Here is a 27472-nt window from a genome sequence, read left to right as displayed (position 1 = left end):
TATCATTATTTTTTCCTTTTCTATCGTTCCATGAGGTCAATTTGGAGTGGAAACGTTTCTGCTTTCACTGTCAATGTATCTGCAGGAAGGCCACGTTCACTCTGGTTTATCCTCCCCGCGTCTTCTCAAGTGTGAAGTATTCGTGCGGCCCGGCGCAGGCAGCCTGGGGAGGTGGTGTCTGTGCCGCACGGCAGGCCACACTGCAGGCCACACTGCAGGCCACACGGCCGGCCACACGGCACTGCAGGCCACACGGCACACGCAGGGCCACACGGCACTGCAGGCCACACGGCCGGCCACACGGCACTGCAGGCCACACGGCAGGCCACACGGCCGGCCACACGGCACTGCAGGCCACACTGCAGGCCACACTGCCGGCCACACGGCACTGCAGGCCACACGGCACTGCAGGCCACACTGCCGGCAGAGAGCCGCTCCGTGCCCGGAACACGTCACTGGGGGAGCGCGCGCGTGTTTGTGTGTCACGCTGGGGTGTGTGTGTGTGTCCGTGCCCATGAACCTCAAGCTCGGGCGGCGGCGCGGGCCTCCCCTGCCGCCCGTTCTGGTCTCCGCGCGCCCCGGGTGCCGGGCCCGCGCGGCGGCTGCTCCCCGGGCTCCTCCCCGGCCGCTGCCCGCGGAGGCGGCTCCCCCTCCTCGCCGGGCCTCCCCGCACCCCAGCGGCCCCGCCGGCCCCCCCCGCCCGCCCTCCGCACGCGCGTCCCCGCGGTCGCCCGAGACGCTCGGCCCGCAGCGCCCCAGGGCCGCCCCGCGCAGCCCCGTCCGGCCGCGCCCGTCGAGCCCCCGCCGTCCCGCGGCCTTCCCGGTGGCGCCGCCGCTTCCCCGGCGGACCCGGAAGGCGCCGCGCGCGCGGCGGGAGCGGCCGGGGGCGGGCCCCGCGGGCCGCGCATGCGGAGTGGCGGCGCCTCCGGGCTCGCCGCCTGCAGCCGGCGCGGCGGTTTGCGCTCCTGACAGCTCCGCGGCCCGCGGACGCGCCTCGCCCGTGCGTCCACGTTACCCTGTCGGGCCGGGGCGGGGCGGCGGCCGGCGCGGCCTATCAGCGCGGACCACGACCCCGGCGAGCCCGGCGGCGAGCGGCCCGGCGCGGCGGGATTGGGCGGCGGCGGGCGGGGGCGGGGCGTGCGCGGGCCCCGCCCCCGGGCCCAGCCGCGGCGCAGGCCCGAGCGGAGCCGACGGCCGGCGGCGCAGGCGGCCTGAGCGCGGCGGGGCTGCGGCCGCACCTTCTCGTCCCCGGCGCCCCGCGCTCGGACATGTTGGCCCCCGGCGCCGTGACCCGCCGGCTGGGCTCGGTGTTCCCCTTCCTACTGGTCCTGGTGGACCTGCAGTACGAAGGTGAGCTGCCCGCGGCGCGGCCGGACCGCGGCTCCCTCGGGCGCCGGGCGCGCGTCCGGGGCGGCCGGCCGGGCGGGGCGGCGGGAGCCCGGAACCCCGCGGCCCGGCCGGGGCCCGAGCCCGCCCCTGGGCGGCGGCCGCGCCGGGTTCCGGGTCGGGCCGGGAGCGGGCCGGGCCGGGCCGGGCCGGGCGGGGCGGGGGCAGCGCCCGGGCCGCGGAGACCCTCGCGGGGCGCGGGCCGGGGGCGGCGGCGCGCGGGGAGCTGCTTCCCCGGCGAGTCGGGGGCGGGAGGGCGGCGGGGCGGGCCGGGCCGGCGGGGGCTGGGGCGAGTCCCCCCGCTCCCCGCACCCCCCGGGTGAAGTTCGGTCGGGGCCGTGCGGCGCCGGGGCTGGAATCCGGGCTCCGGCGGGCGGCGCGGCGGCCTCGCACCCCCCGGCCGTGTCGCCCCATCGGGCCGCTCGCCCCGCGTCCCCGGGACGAGCGCGGGCCGGAGCCGAGCGCGGTGCGACCCGGACCGCGCGTGGAGGAGCCTCGCCGCGGGCCTGTCCCGCCCGGGCCGGCGGCCCCGGAGGTCACAGTAAACTACTGCAGATTTATTGCCAGACGCAGAGCGTGAGGAGCCCGAGTCGGGAGCCGTGTCCAGTAAAACCCCCTTGAAAGTGTCAACTTTAAAGGAGGGCCGTAGCCCCCGGTTTTTGGGTCGCATTGCTGGCAGGTTTCTTGGGGAAGGTTTGTGGGGAGCTTCCCCTGGTCACCATATTCTTTTGAATCAAGAAAAATCAGAACACGTGGACTGACAACATTGGAACAAAGAATCTGACAGGGACGTTGCCCCAGAAAATCTAGGGAATTGCAGTGTGAATCCCCGGACTAAGTCAATACGGGTTACGTATTCCTGTTCTGCATTTTCTGATGCCCGCAGAGCTCGTCCCTCACCTCCCCAGTGTAGCGCTACTGTCAAGTTACCGTTAATGGTTTTGACCACTTAAGGGAAAGTTCCTTATAATGTCGATTTTTTTTAAGTTACAAGGGTGCACTCTTTTGTATGAGTTACTTTTTCTATTAACTTGTGGATCACTTTTGTAGAACTGCTGTTCTGTATGTGAATTCTTTTTAAGGTTTATTTTCTTTATGCATACAAGAGCTGTGGTGCAGGCCAGAGGTTGGGGTGTCTGTGTGAGAGGATTCACCAGAGACAGAGCGGGGAATAGAACAGGCGGATCCACTTAAATCCACTGCTGATGGGAGCAGCAGGCTAGACAGGAGAGGTCTGCCAGGCCCTGTGGGTAACTCCCTGGCCAGCCGGGGATAGAACTTAGGCCACAATGGCTGGTGATAGCTTGACAGTGCTGAGACTAACCCCTGTGCCACCAGGAAGGCCCTCTGTATGTGATTCTATGGGACTTAACAGTTTTTCCCCTGCTGTGGTATTTTCCATAAGAAAAATCCCATTAAACAGCTTTCTGTATAGGAGACCACGGTGACACTTCTCAGGAGTGCCTGTGTAAAGTAGCAGCAGCTCAGTATAGATGGTAGGAAAAGGTCTTAAATTTATTCAAGGTCTTCTGTGTGCCAGGCATTGTTCTGTAAGCTGTATCTTATTTATGGAGGTATGTGATAGTATCCCTACTTTACAAAAGTGGGAACTGAGGCTTCAAGAGTTTGAATTAATTTGGGTAAGGTCACATGACTGTTAATGCTAAGAGCCATGAGTTGAACTCAAGTTATTGGACTCTAAAGTTCATCTTATGTGCAGGCTGGAGACAGAAGTGGTTGAGAGCATCAAACATTTGTGAGTCGTGACAGCTGAGAAAAATTAGAATTTTTTGCTGCTTTTCCACCCACAGTTCAAACTTCTTATGCACCAGACTCTCACATGGAGGGAGGGCTTTTTGAAACAGTGTTGTGCTCTACTCTCAGAGTTTCTCATTCAGTAGATTTTGGTTGGGAACTTTTGCATTTCTGAAAAGGATTTTTACATAATAAATTATATAAAGGAGTGAAGTTAGATGTTTGCTCTATCCCAGACACTAAATTTGTTGATGGGGATATAAAAGTAAGAAATAACCTCTGACTTAATGAGCAAACTATTGTCTCCTGTTTTCCGCAAGAAAATTCAGTGTCCAGGTTACCTGGCCTCCAGTTTGTCCTAGAAGAATTTCACCTCTGCAGGATTCCACTGCTAAACCTGAGGCCCGGGAGAGAGAGAAAGGGAATGGGAGTTAGCAGAGTGTATGTCAAGTGAAGCACATGGCTAACTACTGATGGAGAGGGCCACAATAATTAGCTTAGTTGGCCTAGTTTTTTCTGATTTAAAAATACTAATCTTTGGGTTTTTTTTTTCTTAAGTCTGTTTAAAAAAAAAAGGTTAATATAATCCAGAGAAAGAAACTATGTAATAGGCTCATGGATTGAAAATATCCCCTTTCAAAAAGTCCTTTGAAAGAGCGGAGTCCAAAGAACTAGATTAGGAATAGAATTTTTGGAGTAGAAAGAAAGCTTGAATAGTATCTACTTTAGTGTTCTCATATTACAGATAAGGAAGCTGTTTTAATTCTTTGCTAATGGCTTGTTCTATTTGGTGACTTAAGAACACAGCATGGAAACCTAATCTTTTATCTCTGTTGCTTCCTTAACATGCAATCTGGACTCAATTTTTCTTTATTTCACTAAGTTGACTGACTAAACCATATATTTTGACCATACGGAAAAGAATAGTTAAAAATACACAAGTATTAAAAGATGGTGGTAATTTTTATATGACTCTAACCTATATTAAGGTGTATGTTTTGTCTTCTCCAGGATTTTCTTGATGTTATTTAAATATGGAAAGAATAACGTAGTAAAGATGAATGACTTTTAGTAATTTATATAAAAAAATTCTACTGGATGGTCAGATGCTTCAAGAATTATTTTAAATATTTTAATAAAATAGGCTGCAGTTAGCAGTAGCATCAACGTTTCAGTTCATTTGAATGGTTAGTATTTGCTGAGTGAGTTGCCTGGAAAGTGCACTAGTCTTGGTGTTGTGGGACAGCTGGAGTTGTCAACATTTCAACCAAAGATTTTCTTTTCAGATCTTTGGAAAACTGCATTTAAAAAAAGAAAAGTCATCTGATGAGTTTGTGTCATTTGGAGTTCCAGAATATAGAGAAGACTCAGTCAGCAGAGACGTAAACCGCTGTGTTCCTCGGTGCAGGGTACACAGCATAGAATACAGGGCTCTTGCTTTGCCTTTGCAGACCACTTGGTGGTGTACGATCTGTAGTTGGGAAGCACCCGTGTCCTCTTTCCTTCTTTTCCCGTTAACACTGGTGGTCGACTTTGTAGTCATTCCATGGCAAACACTCTTCATTTCCTTGGCCCTGTTTTCTTTCATTTTACCTCATTTGGCAAAATTCAACACTGATTAAATCCAGCTTTTTTGGTGGCACTTCAGACCGGAACATAAATGAAAAAGGGAGGTAACCTTGCTCACTGTCCTCATTTTGTTTGTAATCTCAATTCCCAGTGTACACGACATGCGCTAGGCATTCCCACAGTTCCCTAGTGTTTGTTTTTGAAAATCAGTATTTTGTATTTTTTTCTAAATCTCCAATCCCCTTTTTCTCTCTCACTTTACCTCCCTTTTAGAGCATGTCTTTCACCTTATATTAAAATGGGTCTGCATCTCTGTTCCTGGTAAAATCTAGTCTGTAAACTTGGGTCCTGGATACCATTTCCTTTCACTTTCTGAAAATACCGCTTCTGCACTTGCTGTTTCTCTCAGGTGCCACGCTTCCTCCCTGTGCTGGGCCATTGCATCAGCTCCAGCAAGCTGTAGTGTTTCCACCTTAAACTGTGCTCTCATATCAGGTGACCCTTGAGCTACTGAACTGCATCCTTGCTTCTCTTGACAGCAGACCTTTAAGAGTTGGTGGTAGTCTCCATTTCTTTATCTTCTCAACTTACTACTCCTCTGTACTGCAAATTCTTTCATATCTGACACCTACTTACTTAACACCTTTTTCATCTTAATCTTCCCCTCCATCACTAAGCTCTAACTACGTCAGCTTCTTTTACTTCCAGATGCCAAGTTCATGTCTGACTAAGGATCTTTGTTTTTCCTGTTCCCAGAGTCTGGAAAATTCTTCTGAGATCTTCAAATGAGAATTGTTTGAGAGTTACCTCCCCTGACACATTACATAAAAAGTACTCTCTTCTACCCTCAGTACGCTCCCTTTACTTACTTGCATTTTCTTCATAAAACTTAATGAATTAGTGAAATTTCATAAAACTTAGTGAACTAACTCATTTGTCTTGTCTGTCTGTTCCTTCTACAATGTCTTAACAAAAGCATTCTTGTTACTGAAAAACATGTTGACATGAAGTAGATGTGCAATAAATATTTTTAAAATGGATAAGTTAACTCTTTGAGCTGGTTTTTTGCATGGGCTTTACTAAAACTATTTTCCGCATTTTTGTGTTTAAGGTAAAACAGGTACTGTGCAGTGAAATCAGGCAGACTTGGTTACAGCAGATTTTATTTTCCTAGTTCTCCTCAGAAGATTTTGGTGCCCACATTGGTCAGATGTTCTGAAGCGATTGCAGCCTTTTCTTCCTTTCAGTTTGGCTCTATAGATGAAACCACAGCTTAAGTCAGGTTGATGAGCAAGAGATGCTTACAAGGCCTATGTTTCTCGGTTCAGTGTGTTTTTGTGGAAGCTGTTTTGTCGTTAGTCCTTGCTCAACTGTGGAATTGCTAAGATAATGAACTTCTGCCCTGTCTTTCTGTGCACATTCCACTGTTTTCTGTTTCTACCATGAGAATTCTTTCAGCCCCATCTTGGTTGGATCTTTTCAGACATTGTGGTTTTGTTTCATTTTGTTTTTTGCTTGTGTTCCTTTCTAGAATGATCTCAGGGATTTCCTCTAAATGCTTCAACCTGAATGCCACCAGTGGGTTTGCTACTAGGTCTGTCACCTGGTCTTACCTTGACCTTAATAGCTGTACCATTTTTTGCCTTTTTCACTCTTGTATCAGTGTTGATTGTGATTCTTATCACATCTTATGTTTAACCCCTCAGTTTTAAGTTTCTTTTTTTCTTTTTTTTTGGTTTATAAATAATCCAGAGATATTTTTCACACCCACCATGTAATGAACTCACAGGGAATGGTTTCCAGCAGCTCAAGCTTCTTTCCATGACTTCTCACAAAGTGTGCTGCTCCAGAGGGAGCAGGTTGGTGCTTCACCTGAACCCAAGTGCCTTTGTCTTTGGCTTCCTTGACTTTCTGATCAATTTCTTCACACATTTCAGGATGTTATCTCTGCTCTTAGAGTGCTTAATGTGTTCAAGAGGATCATTCATTCTCTTGGCAAGAATCTTGCCCTTGTTTGTTTACAACAGCGCCAACTGTTTGCTGGGTAGCATCACAGACTCTTCCAGTTTTGCCACGGGAACATTTGTGGGGCGTTCCTTTTTGAACATTTTCTGTTGCCTTAATGTCTGCAATATCTCTGTTCTTGGAGATTCGCATGTATGTGCCAAAGGAACAACTCCATTTCTGAAAGGCCTGAGGACATAGCAGATGCCTTTGCTCCTTCCCTTAGAGTTGGTGACTTTTTGGAGATTTACTGGAAGATGGGAGGTAGTTCTGGCTGAAAGGCCTCAATTTTAAGTTTCTTAAATTATTTTTGCTCTCCAAAATATAACCATTTCTAATATGAACTTCAGTGGAAGACTTAGCTATTCTGTCTTTTCTTCTGCCCTTCCTGCATATTTTGCTGATCTATGGTTGATGCTCGTCTAAGGAGAAAACTACTCTTTAATTTGGAAATGGCATGATACTTGGTTGCTTTATCTCTCAAAAATAATGTTCATAGACCACATGGCAAAGGGAAAAAAAGGATATGTGGCTCATAATAAAGTTGAGATACTGCAAAATCATCCAGAGTTTACAAATAATTTGTCCCCCTCCACACACATAGTAGTGTCATTATAAATCATTGGTAGTATCCGTTTGATTTGATAATTGATATTTTGTATCTTGGATTGTTATTCTGATGAATTATCATGCACTAGTATAAAAGGAAAACAGGGACTATCAGTTTTCTTGGAAAAGAAGAAAATCCCTCACTCCTCTGGGTCTGAGTAATCCATACAGAACCAGATGGGTTAGTAAAGCCAGCAGCGTGAAAAGAATGCTGCATTTGTTATTAGGAGTGTCTTTTGGGAGGATTGCTCTGGCAGTAGCATAGGGTCTGAGTTTGGAGGGAAGGCCCTAGTTAGGAGGCGCACCTCCTTCTGGGGAGAAATTCTGCCTGACCAACTAAATATTTGGAGTGAGAGTACAACATAACTTTTTTGGGAGTGTAGCAGGGCTACCAAATTAGCTCTGTTTGCAGAAAAACTACAAATGAAAAAATAGAAAGACTGAGATTTTGATATGACCTGTAGAAGAGGTAAGGAACATGGATGCCCTGCCTTGGTGACCAGGGAAGTCTCCCCTGCGACTTATGGGAAGCCAGTAAGGCTTACATCTAGTCATTGACGCTCAAGGTTTGCTTGGCAAAGAGATATTCTGCCTTGCTAAGTTCGGGCCCCATACTTTGATGGATTTCACTTGTACATTCAGGAAACTAGGCTCGTTTTTGTCAATGACGACTCCGTGCAGCACCGACTCGCTTTCACACATTGCTTTCGGCTGGCACTTCCCATGGTCTATCTGGTTTCTTGATATCCTGAAGGACATTGCAGCTCTTGGTTTTGCTACTTCATAACTCTCTCAGCATGTTTCTTTTCCTCATGAGATGAGTGTAATGAAAATGTTTGGTGAAGTTCTTCAAAGTGACACTCTGGGTGGAAGTAGCAAGACAGGTAGAAATAGGAGGGGGAGAGCGCCAGGAGCCCGGGTGGTAGTTCTGGTTCTTTTGCAGGGGACACAGTCCACTCAGAGCTGTGAGGAGGAGACTCGGAATGACCGGCCCAGCAGTTCAAAGAGTTTTGCAAAAGCATCCTTAGCCCCCACTAGACTTTCAGGTTAAACTTGGGAGACTGGAAACACTGTGCTAAAATACTACATCAAATGATGGATGGGTTGAGCATGTGAAGAGAATTCACTAACTGGGGAAAACAGCCTGGTTTATATTGGGGGTTGAAGAGGAAGGATCTTGCCTGCTCTGTACTGAAAAGAAAGCAGAGAGCTGGGTGCTTTAGAATTTAATATTGATTTGACAATATGAATCTTCAGACAGGATGGGGGTAGGTAACTTCTTTAAGCTTCAGTTACTTCAATTATAAACGTGTGAAAGATGTTTACTTTCTAGGGTTGTTGGGAAAGTTAAAGTGAAATATAGACACTGAAATTAATTATCTCATAGTAGGTTCTTAATTCCTTTTGTGTTACATCTTTCCTGTTAAACATTTTCATGGCTGTTAGGTAAGGAAAGCATTTTGACTAATGGTTTACTTGTCACCCAAATTTCTTCCCTTCTCAAGCAATATGGAATTCTGTATTCCCTCCATTGATCAGATTTTCCCTTTGAGAGAATATTGGAAAATATTTGAAATCTTCATGCTATTTTGAAGATCTCCCCTCCCCCCAAATCCCCATATTTTGAGGCCATATAAATACTCATCAATTTGTCCCAGCATTTGATTGTTCCTACAGTAACAGGCGAGATCACTTTATAGCCCACATACAGCACTTTGGCCAATCTTACTTGATCCCTCGTTCAATCTCTGGTATAATTTACCATGAACGATATAGAGTATATATTATATTTCACACTAGGAATTATGTTCACAGGTATACAGTTTATAAATACTTAAAAAACTCAAAATGTACTATCTTTAACTTTTAATTTCCTCACCACCAATTCCTTGAGATTTAAAATGAAACTTTATTATGGAAAATTTCACATATTTACAAAAATGGAGAATATCAATAGTTTAATAAAACCCATGCTCTCATCTCCCAGCTTTAATAATTATCAACTCATGACTCATTTAATCTATATAGTGGATTATTTTGAAATATACATGTCATAATTTCAGTATCTATAAAAGATGTGGGCAGTTTTAAATTTCAGAATCTGTATTGCCTGTATTCTCTGCAGCATTGACTAGAATGCTGCTATACCTTTGAGTTAGTTAAAATTTAACAAAACCTTTTTTTTAAAGACTGTTTTTTTTAAGATTTATTTTTATTTATTTATACAAGCACTGGGTACAGTCAGAAGCTCTGGAGGGTGAGAGAATTCACCAGAGCCAGAGCGGGGAGCAGAGCAGGCAGACTGATGAAACACTGCTGAGGGGAGCAGCGGGCGGCAGGAGAGGTCTGCGCGCCATGTGGGACCCTCCTCAGGTTGGCAGTTTCGCAACCCAGCGCTCAACCGCTGAGCCACCGGGGAGGCCCAGTTTAACAAAAACTTTTAAGGCAAGTTGTTTTTCTTTCCTGACCTATTGGCTATAGTGTCTATGGTGCATGCAAATATTTTTTAAAACAAGAGTTTTCAATTGCAAGTGATTTTTTTTAATAAGCAGCATCTTTAAGAAACATATTCCTCAGTCTACTTTGTTACATTTTTCTGTAAGTAATACATGAATTCTTACTGGGAAAAGCTAAACAGCACAGAAATACATATTGTGTCTTCTTTTTAAAGCATCAGTGAGACGAGACTGTGTGTACTGTGATGCAGCACACTCCCCTTTGTTCATACCACACTGCTTTCCAGTCTTACTTGCTCCAGTCGTTTCCCATACTGCAGCTATTTTTAAAAATGTAAATCAGATAGTTTCCTACTAAAACCCATCCTAATGACGTCCCTCTTCACTTAGAATAAAATCTAAATTTCTCACCTAGCTCAAGGCCCAGCATCATCTATCCATATCTTGCCTACACCTTCTCAAAAAACTGGAGCCTCCTTCACGTCCTACCCAGGATCTTTGCATTTGGCTTGTACTCCTTCCCTGGTCATTTTTTGACTTGCTGGAGGCTTCTTGTCTTGCCTCCCTCCCGTTGTTATTCAAGTTTTTTTTAACCTAAGTTAATTTTCTGAAGGGCTTATTTGATGCATTTGTCTACATCAAGTACTAGACCTCCATTCTTGAGGCAAAATAACCTGCCTTAAACGGTTAGCCTTAGGGTGCTCCAGGACTGATCTTGGTGTTTTTTCCTCCACTGCACCCCACTGCTGGCGCAGTCTGTGCGTCCATGCTTGGTCTGTTTTTATGGATAGTGCATCCTTTGAGTCTGTGAGAACAGCAGTGGCATTCATGTTTAGGTTTTTTTCTGTTTGCTCCACTAATTATGTTCCTTTAGGGTCTATTTGGTGTTAGTTTCTTAAGGATTGATTTTATGATCATCTTTGTATTTCAGAAATGTTCAGGGCCAGCCTTTCAGTGCTGCCGGTGGAGAAGGCCAACTGCCTGCCTGGAGGCTGCGAAGTTCCAGGGCTCCTTTCTGTGCTTGTTATAGGCATTTGGAGCATTCAAAGAACTGAAGTCACCTCCCTGGCATACCTCCTCTGGGAGGGTGTCAGTGTGTGCTTTTGGCCACCAGTCTAAATTCTAAAATTTGTATATTTGATGGTTATTCTTTAAACTTTTTTTCCCAGCAAGGTTATACATTTATATCTGAAGACGTCATTTCTAGAATTTGAACATATTGGGAGGTGGCCTCATATGCTCAGTTGGCTGTCTTGATTTTGTCCCGAGGTCCACTTTCTTCAAAACACTTTTTTTAAATGTAGCATGCAATTATTCTTTCTCTTCATGGAAGGAATTTAAATTTTAAAAAATTTTGATTTTGGAAAATCTTAAAAATATACCAAAATAGAGTAGTATCACGAACCATTATATCTTATCCCCCATCTTCAAAAATTATTACATAGAGCCAATTTTGCCTCATTTATGCTTTCCTCTACCCCTCCAAGATTATTTTGAGATCAATTGCATTCTTCATATTATACATTCTGTAAATATTTTAGTATGTGGCAAAGATTCCAATATCATATTAGAAGACAGACTGTCTATCCAGAGTCAGTGATGGGAAGCTGCTGGCTAGGGAGTGCTCAGACATGAAGAGCGTTTAGCTCATTTGCTTTTATGGAAGAGACTGCTCTATTTACTCACCTCTGTTATGGCCAGAGTTTTTTACACATAGAGTATATTCAGGAACTTGTTAAATGAAACACATTCCACAATCTTCATTAGAAAAAACAGGTTATATTTTTAGGTATGGGATGGAATTGGCTGCGACTACAGGTAATCCTCACTATCTGAATACATACCATTTCTAAACAGGTATTGCATCGTGGATTTTCACAGGACAGGAGCCTCTATCTTCATTTTGAGTGAGAAAAGTGAGAGTACTTTTCCTGTCCATTGAACCCCTCAAACTTATTTCCCCAAATGTTACCCATATGTTCCGAAGTAGTCTAGATGTTTTCACAATGTTGCCCAAAACAAACAGGGTGCTACTGGAACCCTAAGGCAACATTAAGGTTTCCTCCTACCCTCCTTTTCTTTTTCCCTTCCTTCCTTGTATGGTGGGTCCAACAGGCAGACAAGGTAGCACTACACAGAAAATGAAGATCAGGAATACTGAAAATTGACAAAACTTTGTTAAACAGCAAGATAAAGTGAAATTCATTCAGAGTTTTGCAATATTAGTTGAAATAAGGAATGCATTTGCTTTTGATGACTCAGATGACAGGCAGTCACTCAACTGGTCATTCTGGCAGGCCCCTGCTCTCTCTTCATTTGACCTCCCTGTCCAGACAGCGGCTGAAGTCATGTGCATGTATGGTCTCCTACTTTTCTTTATATCTCTAAGCAGTCTCTTCCCTCTGTGTCTACTCTTTTTTTTTTTTTTTTTTAAAGATGTATTTATACAAGCACTGGGTAGTCAGAAGCACGGGAGGGTGAGAGAATTCACCAGAGCCAGAGTGGGGAGCAGAACAGGCAGACTGACGAAGTACACTGCTGAGGGGAGCAGCGGGCGCGGCAGGTGAGGTCTGCGCGCCATGTGGGACCCTCCTCGCTGGGTGGCCAGGGATCGAGCTGGTGCTGCAGAGGCTGCAGGCAGCCTTGAAGCCTAGCGCTCCACTGCTGCACCACCAGAGAGGCCCCGTTTCTAATATGCCACAATCAAGTCACCATCTTGTAGAAGATTCTTTATTAGTTTTACTTATCCCTTCTCTAGGTCACTTTTCAGCTTTTGTTACTTTTCCCATCTGAATAAATGACTGCGGGAGATGACTATATTTTTAACATTTTATTCTTTAGAATTAAATCTTGGTTCATAGAAAGCTAACCTCTTTTTTCCCCATTTGTTTCTAGGTGCTGAATGTGGAGTAAATGCAGATGTTGAGAAACATCTTGAGTTGGGCAAGAAATTACTTGCAGCTGGACAGCTTGCTGATGCTTTATCCCAGTTTCATGCTGCTGTAGGTTTGTATCTTGGAACCAAACCACTCAGGTCATGTTAGTGAATTCTAATTAGCAGCTTTTTTTTCTGGACAACATTTAAGATGAACAATAATTGGTTAAACAAAACTTTAAAAAATACAGGATTCTGGGTGAAATAGATTAATAGAAGTATAACACTTGCATGTATATGTATCTAACCTAAGAGAACTTTCCAGGTAATTGAGACTTAGGTGTCAGGAATAGTTCAAGTTAATTTTGGCAGAAAAAATTTTCTCAATGTTACATAGTTTTCTGTCTTTTTAAAACAAATTTCATACTCAATGACTTGAGATCCTCGGCACAGTGGTCACTTACTTTGAGGCCTTGTGGGACGCCCTGCAGTCATTGCCTCTTCAGTGTTGGTCCAACTTCTGCTGCTATTTCTTGGTCTGTTTGTGCAGTGACTGTCTTTGCAGTTTTTAATCTGTTAGGACTATGAGAAAGGAGAAGACCATAATAAATAGGTTCTAGAGTGAGGACTTTAGGGGTTTTCTTATGTGTCCCTGCAACATATATTATCTTAAAAATGATCTTGACCTATATGTAGGTCAAGATTTTATATTTATAGTTATATATAGTATATATATTATTTAACTCCTTCCACCTTGTAGGTGCTGAGCAGAGTGGTATTAGCTCAGAAGCCTAACTCATCCATTTGCTCTGTGCAAATCCCACTGACTTCTCTAGTCTAACTGTATTTTCTTCCTTTGTACTATGGTCTATACCTTTATTTCTTCACTGCTTTTTTAGTTGGATTTTTCTAAGGAGCAGAGATGCACATTAAATATATCAGTTTAACTGGAAATCTGTAATTTTCTAAAATCTTTTGCATAAGTTCATAATCTACTTCCTAAATCCATATTCTCACTTAAGAAAATTTAGCAAAGACTGAATTGCATATTTATGAAAGTTATGAGTTGAATACGGTTAATGTTCTAGAACAAAGGCTGGCAAACTTTTATTCTAAAAGATGAGATAATAAATATTTTTGTTTTTCGATAACCTTGAGAGCTAATATTTGTTATTTTAATTTTCAGATGGTGACCCTGAAAACTATATTGCTTATTATCGGAGAGCTACTGTCTTTTTAGCTATGGGCAAATCAAAAGCAGCACTTCCTGATTTAACTAAAGTGATTGAATTGAAGATGGATTTTACTGCAGTAAGTGCATGTAAACTTTCTTTAAAAGAGAATTGAAGGGAATCTTGAAGAACTAATTTGTTTCTAAAGGTGAGGCCTGGCCTACTATGCCACGCATCATTAGTGAGAAGATGTAGAAAGCTACTATAATAGGAAACAGGAGAATTTCAAAGTCCCTGGAACCAAAGATCTCTGTAAAAGAGGAGCAGTGGAAACACTCAGTGATTTTTGAAGTATGGCAGTAATGTTAGCTTTGTGCTTTGGAAAGACAAGTCTGTGAGGAGGCTGGAGTGTAGGGCGAGATGTGAGGCTAAAACGTGACTTTATTAAGGGGCTGACAGGTACTGATGACAGTTTTAATTAAGGCTATAGCAGGAAGAATAAATAAGAGGGGATGGCTCAGTGGTTTGTGGTGAGGATATAGTGTTGAATAGCGTTCTCCCTGGGAGCCACTACACAAGCTTCAGAAGTGGACGAGTTGGCAGGTGACTGTAATGGCTTACATTAATAGGACATTGTTATTCTGATTACAGTGGAGTATATATTTACAAAGCTATTTTCAGAACTTTGGTAAAGTCTCAACTGAAACTACCTTTGCTGTAGTAAAAATTAATTTGATTTATATTTCACATACTATCAGACTACCCTTTTTAAAAATGTGTAATTGAGTGGTTTTTAGTCTATTTAGTATATTTACATGGTTATGTAGCAAAAAGTCTTTAAGGAGGCATGCTTTAACAAAACTTACACACATTTGGGGGCTCCCTGGTGGCACAGGGGTTAAAGTCTCAGCGCTTTTAAATTAGCACCAGCCAACTATGGCATGAGTTAGATCCCTAGCCAGGTAGCTGACCCACATGGTGCAGCAGACCTCTCCTATCACGGTGTATTTCAGTAGGCCCACTTGTTTTGTTCTCCACTCTGTTTCTGATTGAATCCTCTCATATACACACACCCCCACCACCTCTGGCTTATATCCCATCCCAGTTCTTATATGCATAAATAAATAAAATCTTTAAAAAAAAAACTTATAGGGCCTCCCCGGTGGCGCAGCAGTTGAGCGCTGGGTTGCAAAGCTGCCTGCAGCCTCTGCAGCACCAGTTTGATCCCCGGCCACTGGGTGAGGGTCCCACATGGCACGCAGACCTCTCCTGCCACCCGCTGCTCCCCTCAGCAGTATATTTCGTCAGTCTGTCTGTACTGCTCCCTGCTCTGGCGAATTCTCACCTTCCAGCGCTTCTGACTGTACCCAGTGCTTGTATAAATAAATAAATCAATCCTTTAAAAAAAAAAAATAAAACTTACAAATTCACTGGTTCTAGAATTTTATCACAGTGCCAAGTGAAATGGATAGTGAAAGAATACTTAATTAATATTTCATTAGTCAATTTAGTTTTATTCTTTGTTTAGAAAAGTTAGAGATGTATTATGGTACTCAAACATCTTTTTTTTCCCTTCTTCTAGGCGAGATTACAGAGAGGTCACCTGTTGCTCAAACAAGGAAAACTTGATGAAGCAGAAGATGATTTTAAAAAAGTGGTAAATTAAGTTCAATTTATTTTTGTCCTTATAAAGATGTTAGACATGGCACCAAAAGCATCATCAATAGAAGGAAAAAGAAAGTAAGTTAGACATCATCAAAATTGAAAGTTTTGCTCTGTGAAAGACTCTATGAATAGGATCAAAAAACAAACCACATAATGGGGGGAAAAATACTACAACTAGATTTTGGTTCCTTTAAATTCAGATTGCTCTGGAAAATGGTTTGGAGGAAGACAAGGGTGGAAGCAGTCTGCTAATGAAGCTGTTGTATATGTTGTGTGCTGTGATTCAAATATTCTGGTTTTCTTTGAATCAGATAAAAGTAAGAGCAGTGCTTTCCTTACCTTGTCCTCCACTTTCATGTTCCCAGATATATTTGCTTCCTGGTAAGCTTTGGGGAACCCCAGGTCTTTTGACTGTAGTTCCTCTGCTCTCTTGGTGGAAATAAAGGTGCCTTTCTTGACCAGCCAGACTTGCCTGTGTCTCCTCACCCTTTTCCCTCTCGTGAACTTGAGTATCTGGAATGGTCAGAAAATTGTGTATATTGAGTATCAGACATAAGAGGTTAAAACTCTGTTTAATTTAAATTATTTTTATAGCTCAAATCTAATCCAAGTGAAAATGAAGAAAAGGAAGCCCAGATCCAACTTACCAAATCTGATGAAATGCAGCGTTTGCGTTCACAGGCATTTGATGCTTTTGAAAACGCTGACTACATTGCTGCTATAACCTTCCTTGATAAGATTTTAGAGGTAAGTTTCTTAGATACTGTAATGGACAAACTTAGCACTACTTTCTATTCTAAGGCATGTTTATACACTTTGACATGTTCTATACCACAAAAAACCTGGGTAGGATAAAATCAGATTGGTGTGTAGACATTCAGCTCCTAAGTGGAAGGTGATGTTTCTGTAGAACAAAGTTTGAAAAAGGATTTTCAGTAAATGTACTGAATATGCTGTGGAAGGGGCGGGTCATGGTTTTTTTTTTAATTTTTTAATTTATTTTTTAAAGATTTATTTATTTATTCATACAAGCACTGGGTACAGTCAGAAGCACGGGAGGGTGAGAGAATTCACCAGAGCCGAGGTCTGCGCACCATGTGGGACCCTCTCCCAGCAGCCAGGGATCGAACTGGTGCTGCTGAGGCTGCGCGCAGCTTCGCAGCCCAGCGTTCAACCACTGCGCCACCAGGGGAGTCCCCGGGTCATGTATTTTTATTCATTGCTTACTTTGCTATTTTTGTTTGATTTTTTTACATCTTGGTGGGAACAAAACTCTAGAGGTTAGATAATGGGGCAAAAGATAGAAGTTTGGCTGAAGAAAAAGGAAAAATAATGTTTTGGAAGGAGGAGGAATGTATAGAGTGAGGTGCTTCTAGGGAAAAAGACAAGTGAAGAATTGTTAAGGTCCAGAGGTCTCTGGACAGGGAAACCTAAATCCAGAGTTTTCTGTGTCTGAAGGACTTAATAACAAATGGTTTTGGAAGGAAGTCTTCTCTAATAAAATGGAAGCAATCACAGTTCAAATTTATTATCATTTCAGAGCATTCTGATATTTAGTTTCATTTAATCTTGGCAATAAACTTATGATAAATGTCAACTGGGCACTACTTTTATAATTTTATAAAGAAAATTACAGAATTCATGTTTTTACTAAATTACTATTTGCTAATGCTTTAATGAGGAAATATAAAGTTATAATTTTCAGCTTCTAGTAGTAGGTGTGTTTTGATCTGGCTTACTGTCCATGATACTTAATTTACATAGCACAGTGTTGATTTTGATATGTTGATATATGTGAACAGTTTAGGTAACTTACAGATCAGCTCTAAGAAACAGGTAAAGATACTTCCACAAGCCTTACTGGTTAACTTTTGCATTTTAATTTTGAAGACTATAAAAAAGTGGTACTATTTTTGTTAAAATAGAAATCGCAACCTCTTACTATTTGTGATATGATTTCACATCACAAAAAAGTGACATTTTACATTTAGTTATAGAATTTGTGGATTTAGAACTTAGATTTTTTTTTTTAAATAAATCTTTTTTTTTTTTAAAGATTTATTTATTTATTTATACAAGCATTGGGTATAGTCAGAAGCGCGGGAGGGTGAGAGAATTCACCAGAGCCAGAGCGGGGAGCAGAGCAGGCAGAAGGACCGAAGTACACTGCTGAGGGGAACAGCGGGCGGCAGAAGAGGTTTGCGAGCCATGTGGGACCCTCACCCGGTGGCCGGGGATTGAACCGGCGCTGCAGAGGCTGCGGGCAGCTTCACAACCCAGCGCTCAACTGCTGCGCCACTGGGGAGGCCCTAGATTTTTTTTTTTGAGACTACAGAATTGTTGATTAACAAATATGACTAGAATATTCTCTTCGAAATCAAATGTACTTTACTGAAAACTAATAATAAATAATAATAAATCCTTGTTTTCTTATGTTCAGAGTTTTAGAGTTCATAATTAAAGGTGCTAGGAAAAAGGCCTTGTTAATATAGCAATCCCTTCTCCCACTGCAATTTATTTCAGATATCCTTGGAGAAATTATTTTGTCACATCTGAACTGTATCGGATTTCAAAGTACTATTTACAATATAGAATTTATCACATCAGTTGGTGTTTCATATATATATAGAGATAAATTACATGGGCGCTAAGCATGAAAATGCATAATTTCCTGTTTCCTGAAGTCCAGTTCTTTTGTTCCTCAAGGTTTGTGTTTGGGATGCAGAACTACGGGAACTTCGAGCTGAATGTTTTATAAAGGAAGGGGAACCTCGGAAAGCAATAAGTGACTTAAAAGCTGCATCCAAATTGAAGAATGATAATACTGAGGCTTTTTATAAAATTAGCACACTGTACTATCAACTAGGAGACCATGAGCTGTCCCTCAGGTCAGTTCTAGTGATAGATACATCTCACCATCTTTTTATCGTTCACAGTAAGATAATCCCATTCTCTTTATAAATTAGTAAAATTTATGGTTAAGGCTGTTTTTATATTCTATATCCACCTATATATTTGTATTATTCCTAAATTCTACTTCTGCATAGTTTATGAAATTTGCTTATTAAAATAAAAAGGAGGCCTGTTTGCAGAAGTAAACACTATTTGTCATTTTAATTTGAATTAAATGTGTGCATGGTGTAATGCTGTATGTAAAAGTGTATGGTAAATTATGATGTCAGTATGCTTGTTGCAAACAAAAATTACCTTTATTGCCACTTCTGTATTTAGTATGAAAAGCCATTCAGTGATTATTTTGACTTGGCGTTTTTCTTCTTTCTAAATACATGAGCAGTGAGGTTCGTGAATGTCTTAAACTTGATCAGGATCACAAAAGGTGTTTTGCACATTATAAACAAGTGAAGAAACTTAATAAGCTGATTGAGTCAGCTGAAGAGCTCATCAGAGATGGCAGGTAAGAAAAGTACACATTAGCATTTTTGAATTTTTCATTTCTATTTGGTTATTCTTTCATATCTTCTATTTCTTTGCTTCTGTTTCATTTCTTTGCTTTGCTTTAAAAGCATGTTTTCATTGCTGGTTTTTTCATGACTTTTAAAACTATTTTCGAAATAAATCTTACAGCTCTGTCTTTTTGCTGTTAGAATTTATTGTCTTTCTCATTCACTTTGAGATCTTCCTGTTTCTTGATATGGTGAATGGTTTTAATTAAAACATGCATTTTCATTTTATGTTGTAAAACTCTGTTTCTTTAATCTAAACCTCCTCTCTTGGCTGGCATTTTTCTGACATTGTTCCAGCAAAGCAGGGGTGGGCAGCACCCTGTTACTGCCAGGTGGAGGAAGCAGTTTCCCGCTTGGTTTCACTCTGTGTAGTTTTATTACAGCTATTGTACCCTCTTGGAAAACTATAGAGTAACAGCCCAGCTAACACTTTGACATTGACAGCTTCTGTTTTAAATGTTACATTAAAACGTGTTTTAGTAACCAGCATTTAAATATGAGGATGGCAGCATTTTGAGAATAACTTCCCATGGTGGCATATAAATATTTATCTTTTAGTTTGCCATTACTGAAGAGAGTGGCTAGTTTAAGAAAATGCTAAAATAGCTTTTAGTGTTCTTGCAAAGTTGGTGAAGTTGGAAATGTGAGCAGTTTCCTTCGGCAAAGAACATTGTGCTTGGTTGTGAATACTGAAACATTAGAGAAAACAGCATGTAAATGTACTTCTTATTATATGAAACTGTATAGTGACTTCTTATACATGAAACTGTTTAGTGACCAAGATAAAGAACTTGATTTCTGTTTTGCTGAAAATGTTCTATCTGACATTAAGGTATTTTACTCAGTTTCAAAATTATGAGAATTTTTCTATAAAAATTCATTATTTGGTTTGATTGGTACTCACAAGCATGCCTTGATTTGATTTGTCCATACACATTTTCTACGGTCATGGGTTTTATCGCCTTACGGCTGCGAAGACTGCCTTCTATGCTACTGTAGATTAAAAAGGTAAAAGCAGTGTTTGAAGGCACTACTCATTTACTTGCATTGATCAATACACAGTGACGAGTAGAGGTCCCTTTCTCTAGTTCTGGAAATAGAATTTCATTGTTACTCATCATGATTTGCTCATTTAATAGATACACAGATGCAACCAGCAAATATGAATCTGTCATGAAAACAGAACCAAGTGTTTCTGAATATACAGTCCGTTCAAAAGAAAGGATTTGCCACTGCTTTTCTAAGGTAACAGTTGATTTGATCCCAGAAACGTAAAAGCTTAACATGAAATAACAACCATAAATCCTTTTCTTGCATTTACTTGTAGGACGAGAGGCCTGTTGAAGCTATCCGAGTATGTTCTGAAGTTTTACAGCTGGAACCTGACAATGTGAATGCTCTGAAAGATCGAGCAGAGGCCTATTTAATAGAAGAAATGTATGATGAAGGTAAATCTTTTATGGACTGATGTGCAGTTTCTTAAAATTAATGTATATGAAATTAGTATATGTTTCGTCTAGAACAAAGAGTACCTATAAATATTGACAGTTTTAGAATAATGGCAGAGAATGTGAAAATTTTCTTTGTTAGTGGAACTTGAAAGTTATACCATGTGAGGACAGAGTTCCGCTCTTGAAACCAGTTAAGTGGAATATAAAAATTAAAAATGTTAGCTTTCTTTCTTGGAGACAAATTAGGGAAAATATATGACAAACTAGAAACTTTAAATTATAGCCTCTGTATCACCCAGAGGTAATCACTATTCATTTTGGCTTATTAGTTTTCAAACTTTTGTCTATACATACACATATAAACATGTCTGTTTTATCAATATATGTATATAAACATAATCAGTGCATATTCATAGTATATACAATCCATAATATACATATGTATGTCATGTATGCCTAAATATAAATAATCTTCTGTGTCCCATGAATTGTCCAGTAGCATTAGGAAGGCCGCTTACCTGCCTTTGCTCATGTTGAACTAACAGTTTCCTGCTCAGTGTTATAAGGACCTTGAATAAAGGCAGTGGCTTGTTTTGGGATGATAATGCAGACATACATGGTGATACACATTTTTTGAAAAACAGAAGCTTTTCATATGTATTGCTTTGTGATTTTTTTTTTTTCATTTGACAGTATGCTATAAACATTTAAATGAGATTTTTTTTTTTTTTAAAGAACCTTATTGCAAAGATTTCAAGTCAGGTCAAGCATTTTATATTGAAAACAGCATTTTTCTAGTGAACTTGGTTTGTGGTACTCTTTTCATTTGAATGCTGAGTATTTAAAGAGTGTGCACCTATTAAAATAATATGTATTAAGTTCCAATATCATGCAAAAGCAATCATTGTAAGTAGAAATTGTGGACAAAATTTTAAACACGGTAAGAATGATATGCAAGCAATGATAAAACCTACGTAAAGAAGGTGGTCACCAGTGCACAGATCTTATGGAGCTATCCAGGCCTGAGACCTCATGCATGAGTAATAAAGCTTCTCCTGACCTCACCATTCCTGAAGTACCGCTTGTACTTCCCTGCCTGTGTAAAAGGCTAAAATTTATTTCTGCAACATTTAGACTTTGCTGAAATTTTCATTATATTTAAAATCTAATGGAGTTATTAAATGGGTTATAATTTCAAAAGAACAAACCATTTTTTTCTAGTATGATCTGCCTTTTGAAACATTTCTTTTAAAGAAAATAATTAAGAGATAGGACTCAATAAAAAATAAAAGAAAAAAGAAAGTAAAAAAAAAAAAAAGGTGGTCACTGCACTTAAACTCAAGAGGCTTAAGGTACTCTTTTTCAAGGAAGAAAGGGTTATTTTTTTCCTCCTTTCCCCAATCTGAAAAGAATTTTACTTCTAAGTGGTTTCCTGCGAATGATGACAATTTTGGTTACTACTGATTGTGGGACATTTTTATAGTTGTAATTGAAGTTTTAAATGTTTGCAATCAAAATAATAGGTTTTAATATTCATAAGAATGCTTCAGTAAAACAGGCAATCTATATTGGAAGATGTCTTTAGCATGCTTCTTGTTTGCACTTTTGAGCAACAATGTCTGCTTAGTGAAATGGCTGTGCACGAGGATTTCACATTCCAGTTTGGGACTCTGCAGCAGAGTACTTCTGTCATGTGCGCGTAAACCCTTACCTGTGAAATTTAGAGATGCTGCAGAAAAATATAAAAAGCTTAGTTGTTAAAAAAAAGATTAATCTTGTAGGGTGCTAAATATAATTGAAAAGATTGCTTTATACGTTGAATGTTAAAGTCAATTTTTAGGGAAACTTGACAACTTAATTCTTGAAAATGATGCTTAATACTAATTGATCTGTTTTCAAAATTATTTTTTTCCCTTAACATTTCTTTAAAATAGTTTTTTCTTTGTTTTCTTGTGGGGGGGTACGATACAGATCATATTTTGGGGAATTGTTCAGAATTATGGTTTTACAGGAGTTAAGTTGTTTGAGTCATAGGTATGGAAATTAAATCACCTCATGGAGAGAGAATAGGTGTCTGGGTCTCTAGATTTGGGCACGAAGAATATAAGGAGAAAGCCTGTGTAGTTGAAACTGATAAATGTTACTTTGGATTTGAATCAGAGGTTTAATATGTAAGTGAGTAATAATCTTATTAACTAAGCTAAATAATTATATGTTGAAATCTTGAGTTAAAATTAAGATTTTTCTATATTCTAATTGCTGATTTTGCCTTTTTGAAATCACAAATAACAGCTATGTCAAATGGATTAAATGCACTAGCCACACTCAGATCTAGAGGCTAATTATCCCATATAATACTATTCATACAGAAAAGTCAATGCAATTTAAAATGATGGTAGGTATATAATGAATAAAGAAAAAATAGGTTTACATTAGTGAATAAATGATACATGGAGATTTATTAATTCTAGGTTTATGATAGACTCACCAGGAAAGGTATCAGGGTACTTACTAGGAGTCTTCCTCCTCAAAACCTTCCTTTCAGTTCTGGATAAATACCTAAAAGTGAAATTTGAAATTGCTGGATTAGATGGCAATTCTATTTTTAGTTTTTTTTAGGAATCACCGAGCTGTTTTCCATAGTGACAGCACCATTTTCCATTTCTACCTCTAGTGCACAAGGGTTCCAGTTTCTTCACATCCTTGTCAATACTTGTTATTTTCTATTTTGTCTTGTTTTACTGTCTTTATAAGTTTGGGATCTGAGACCCAGTGCCCAGGGTATTTTGGGGGGGCTGGTCAGAAAGGCACCTTTTGCCAAGCCCATATCAAATTCTAGACTCCTGGAAGGGAAGAAATTCAGGGTAGACCACATTTTTTTCATAGTGAGCCATTTTCATCAAGCAATGTTGGGAATACTCTAGAAAGCCAATTTCCTAGACGCCAGCTCGGGGCAACCTTGCCAGCAGACCTTTCTAGAATAATAATCTCAGGCCTGCTTTTCACATGATATTATTATAGATAACCAGATGAATTGTACTTTCTAAATATTTACAATAACCAGAAATAAAGAAAAAATGTAATGTGGATTGTCATCAGACTTACACAACTGTGTTTTTCTGCTTTGAGTGACGCTTTAATCAGGTTTGTTGTAGTTTGTGTTGAAACCTGGAGGGTGACTTAGTCATTCTGGTTGTTGAGTTTTTCTGCCCCCTTTCTAAGCTTCTGATTGTTCTAAACTGTTGCTCTGTAGCTGACCAAGCAGATTTTCTCTACCACTGTCTGTCTCTTCTGTAACAGCCATTTCTGTCTCAGTGATGGTAAGACTACTTTGTATGAAATGCTGACATTAAAATAGCTCAAAGGCATGGGGAGGACAATGTGGCGAGTTGGCAAGTTAACAAAGAGTAGTGAGTTTTATTGCATGGCAGTAATATAACTACCGACATCGAACCTTAATTATGCATTGTCTAAGTTTGTGAACAAAATTATTAAGGTGTTGTCAACGTCTTTGGCTTCTAGTAGTGGCACAAGAATGGAAGGCCTGGGGATGATGGCTTTTTGTCAATTTTGCAGGATAAGTGAAAATCAACAATTATAATTCCCTTTAACAGCACTGTTTTAAACATATTTTGACAGCTATACAGGATTATGAAACCGCTCAGGAACACAATGAAAATGATCAGCAGATTCGGGAAGGTCTAGAAAAGGCACAAAGACTATTGAAACAGTCCCAGAAACGAGATTACTATAAAATCTTGGGAGTAAAAAGGTGAATTTAAAAATCTGCATTATTTTTAATGAACTCTTAAATTTTTTTGATTCATTTCCTTTATGTATACGTTCAGTCAGATCATTATGTTAAGCATTGTTAAGAGTTTAAAGCAATTTTGAATGTTACAAATTAATGTCCTTTATAGAGACCAAGAATGTGACTGTGGAGAATTAGTAGGGGACAGTGCTGTGACATGTAGCATGAATAGGTCCTAAGCCTAAAAAGGGTAAAGATGTAGGAGTGAGTTTTCTTTTTGGGTAGGAGCGGGGGGAGGGGTGAAAGAAAACTTCTCTAGGCCCGAACATAAAACACTTTAATAAAATTCACTTGCCAACACTGGGTCGTATGATTTACTCAGTATGTCCTTTATATAAGATCTCCTTCCCTCAACAGGGAAATGGTCTTTTAATCGAAAGTCTGAAACATGTTCCTATTCAGCTAATCCAGAAGCAAAATAGATAGGGGGTTCAAAGGGACTCTCTTTTTAATACCAAGAACTGAATTTTGATAACTTGGAAATTCAGGAAATTTAAAAATGGATCTGCGTGATTTTTAGGGGAAAGGTGTACAGAGCAGGCGCACTGTTCCCCCGGTGAGCTGTTGCGTGCACAAGTGTCTAGGACGCCTGAGCAGTTTCACTCACCACCCAGAACTGTGTGTCACATGCTCCTGGGCGTGACACCAGTGGCGCTAGTAGGAAAACTGGTCACTTACTTGCCATGAGGATCTCAATTGGCTCTTGCAGTTTTTTACAGCGGTGTGTTGGATGCTTACAATAACCAATGTTTGTTAATTAATCACTCCTTCAGAAATGCCAAAAAGCAAGAAATCATTAAAGCATATCGAAAATTAGCACTGCAGTGGCACCCAGATAACTTTCAGAATGAAGAAGAAAAGAAAAAAGCTGAGAAAAAGTTTATTGACATAGCAGCTGCTAAAGAAGTCCTCTCTGATCCAGGTATTGTTCGCCTTCCATGTTTCCTGTTCTTTTGAAGTGGCCCAGTGACCAGCGACTGTTGGTCTACTTCTTTGCTTGTCTTAGAGGTACTTGTGGGAGCGGAAGAATGAAGGGGTGGTGGGCAGGCTCTGAGGTTTACCTGGCGGCTGGTCCCGACCTTGCGGTTTCAGAGTTACCTTTACACCCAGCCCTGTGCTCTGTCAGACTCTAGGGTCCTCATGTGTGGGGTGCAATGGAAAGCCCATCAAATGTGGAACCAGAGAGAGTCAATCTTCTATAAATACTTGAATGTTACTAGAACTTTTTGAGCCTCAGATTTTTTTTCATGTGTGATATGAAAACAACAGTGCTGGGGCTCTCTTAGGTTTCTTCCAGCTTCATAGATCAATGACAGATTCTTTAAAATGAAACTTACTAGATTAACTAGGCGGCCAGGCTGCCATGCTGAGGTACAGCAGTGGGAGAAGAGCACATACCTGAGCAGGTGTGTGTGCGCAGTTGTGGCCGGGAAGCGTGTCCTTGAAGACCAGTGGTCATTAGGTTTCCTGGTTTCTATATATGTCCTTTTATCACCTGTTAAAAGGGTCTGGGAGATAAGCTGAGAATTCATGGAATACTGAATAATGCTTTAACATTTTCAGAGGGAATTTAATGTTGTTTTAATACCTATGCTTTTCTTGTGGCTTTCCGTGTCAGGGAGCACAGAAGCTGTGACTTAGCCAGATTTAGCAAATGTAAGAGGTGAAGTTTTATGACCACTTGATCTTTTTTGAACACCTACCTAGGCTGTGAAATTGAAGTTAAATGATTCCTTGTTTGCAAGTAACTTAAAATCCAGGGATGAGGACAGAACTGTACTTGAGTACGTAAGACCTCCTATTTGTTCTTTAGCAAGTATCAGGTACTGGACTGGCTCTGCTCTCCTAGATGGCACAGAGTAGGGGAGGGCAGCAGCATCGGTTCCCCAGCGTTGGGGGACTCTGGAGCTGGGGGTGACAGGGAGCTCACCAAGGGAACTGGGACTGACAGTTACAAAGGCGTGCATCGGAATTATTAGTCTTTTTTTCTTGGTTCCATTTTCTGAGCACTGTTTTTTTTTTTTTTAAATATTTGTTTATACAAGCACTGGGTACAGTCAGAAGCGCAGGAGGGTGAGAGGATTCACCAGAGCCAGAGCGGGGAGCAGAGCAGGCAGAAGGACCGAAGCACACTGCTGAGGGGAGCAGCGGGCGGCAGGAGAGGTCTGCGCGCCATGTGGGACCCTCCTCTGGTGGCCGGGGAGCAGCCGGGGATCGAACCGGCGCTGTAGAAGCTGCGAGTAGCTTCGCAACCCAGTGCTCAACCGCTGCGCCACTGGGGAGACCCTCTGAGCACTGTTCTTATTTTAAGAATGAAATAGCCTTTCTCTTCCCTCTGAGACCATCCGCTTGCTCTCGTTCCTTCTTCTTGCTTGTCTGCATTGGTCTCTCCCATCAGGCTTTTTCTCAGGGGTGACAGGCACAACAGCAGAGGGTCTCTCTCCTCTGGCCCGAGGAGCCTTAATTCACTTAAGATCAGCAGGGAATGGGGCGCTGCCATGCTGTGCAGACACTTGGTGGGTTGTTGAGGCGCCTACCTAGCTGGCTTCGTATGGAGTGGGTTTGCTCAGAAGAGCGTGATGTGTGGAGGCCTCACTCTGGAATTACTTATATTTTTCCAGGGAAGAATTTCTTTGGGTGAGTTTCTTGTGAAGAGAGAAGATTCAGGGAAAGTGAATTCAGTTTGTCAGCTCATTTGTCAGCTCTGAACCATTCTCTGTGACCGGTTTTCTCTGCTCTGTTTTACCTAAGGCCAAACCCTGATTTGGGTGGGAATGGGGACGCCTCGATTTGAGTGTCCAGTGCCACTGTTTTGATAATTGGAAATAGTCTGCCCTCTCCCCTTAGTCAATATCTGTATTTAATTTGCTGGTTTCCTTTTATAGAAATGAGAAAGAAGTTTGATGATGGAGAAGATCCCCTGGATGCAGAGAGCCAACAGGGAGGAGGTGGCAACCCTTTCCACAGAAGCTGGAACTCATGGCAAGGGTTCAATCCCTTCAGTTCAGGCGGACCTTTTAGATTTAAATTCCACTTCAATTAAACCATCTCTTCTGCTCTTCTTTATTTTTCTAAAGATTAAAAACAAAGAAACCTTGTTCCAGGATCCTAATGAAAAAAGTTGAAATTTTCAGTTTGTCCATGACCAAAGAGTTGTTTTCATCGGAAACATCTGTTCTTAATCCATTTTAGACTTGAGGTTGACGGGTTTGCAAGGGCAGGGAGGCAAGGAATGGTTCTATTTCTGACAAAGTA

At 41.5% G+C, this 27472-nt stretch overlaps 1 protein-coding gene across 1 annotated transcript; it reads left to right on the top strand.

The window, feature by feature from the left end:
* The first annotated feature begins 1179 nt into the window (after positions 1-1179).
* Positions 1180-27270, top strand: DNAJC3 (DnaJ heat shock protein family (Hsp40) member C3). Its single transcript, XM_037528785.2, has 12 exons — positions 1180-1350; positions 12675-12785; positions 13841-13965; positions 15409-15483; positions 16086-16238; positions 18198-18379; positions 18787-18906; positions 20095-20200; positions 20283-20403; positions 24046-24178; positions 24991-25139; positions 27103-27270. The coding sequence occupies exons 1-12, from the start codon at positions 1269-1271 to the stop codon at positions 27258-27260; spliced, it is 1515 nt and encodes a 504-aa protein (XP_037384682.1). The 5' UTR covers positions 1180-1268; the 3' UTR covers positions 27261-27270.
* The last annotated feature ends 202 nt before the right edge of the window (positions 27271-27472 follow it).

The sequence above is a fragment of the Talpa occidentalis genome, unplaced genomic scaffold (assembly GCF_014898055.3).
Source record: "Talpa occidentalis isolate TD23 unplaced genomic scaffold, MPIMG_talOcc4v2.1 talOcc4.5, whole genome shotgun sequence".
Lineage (NCBI taxonomy): Eukaryota > Metazoa > Chordata > Mammalia > Eulipotyphla > Talpidae > Talpa > Talpa occidentalis.
This window is presented reverse-complemented; position numbering and strand designations above follow the sequence as displayed.

Excerpts from the sequence above, each read along its gene's own strand:
- DNAJC3 (XM_037528785.2), top strand. The coding sequence starts at position 1,269 with ATGTTGGCCCCCGGCGCCGTGACCCGCCGGCTGGGCTCGGTGTTCCCC. Across the intron at positions 18,380-18,786 it reads GACCATGAGCTGTCCCTCAG|TGAGGTTCGTGAATGTCTTA; the intron begins GTCAGTTCTAGT and ends ATACATGAGCAG. Across the intron at positions 25,140-27,102 it reads AGAAGTCCTCTCTGATCCAG|AAATGAGAAAGAAGTTTGAT; the intron begins GTATTGTTCGCC and ends TTCCTTTTATAG.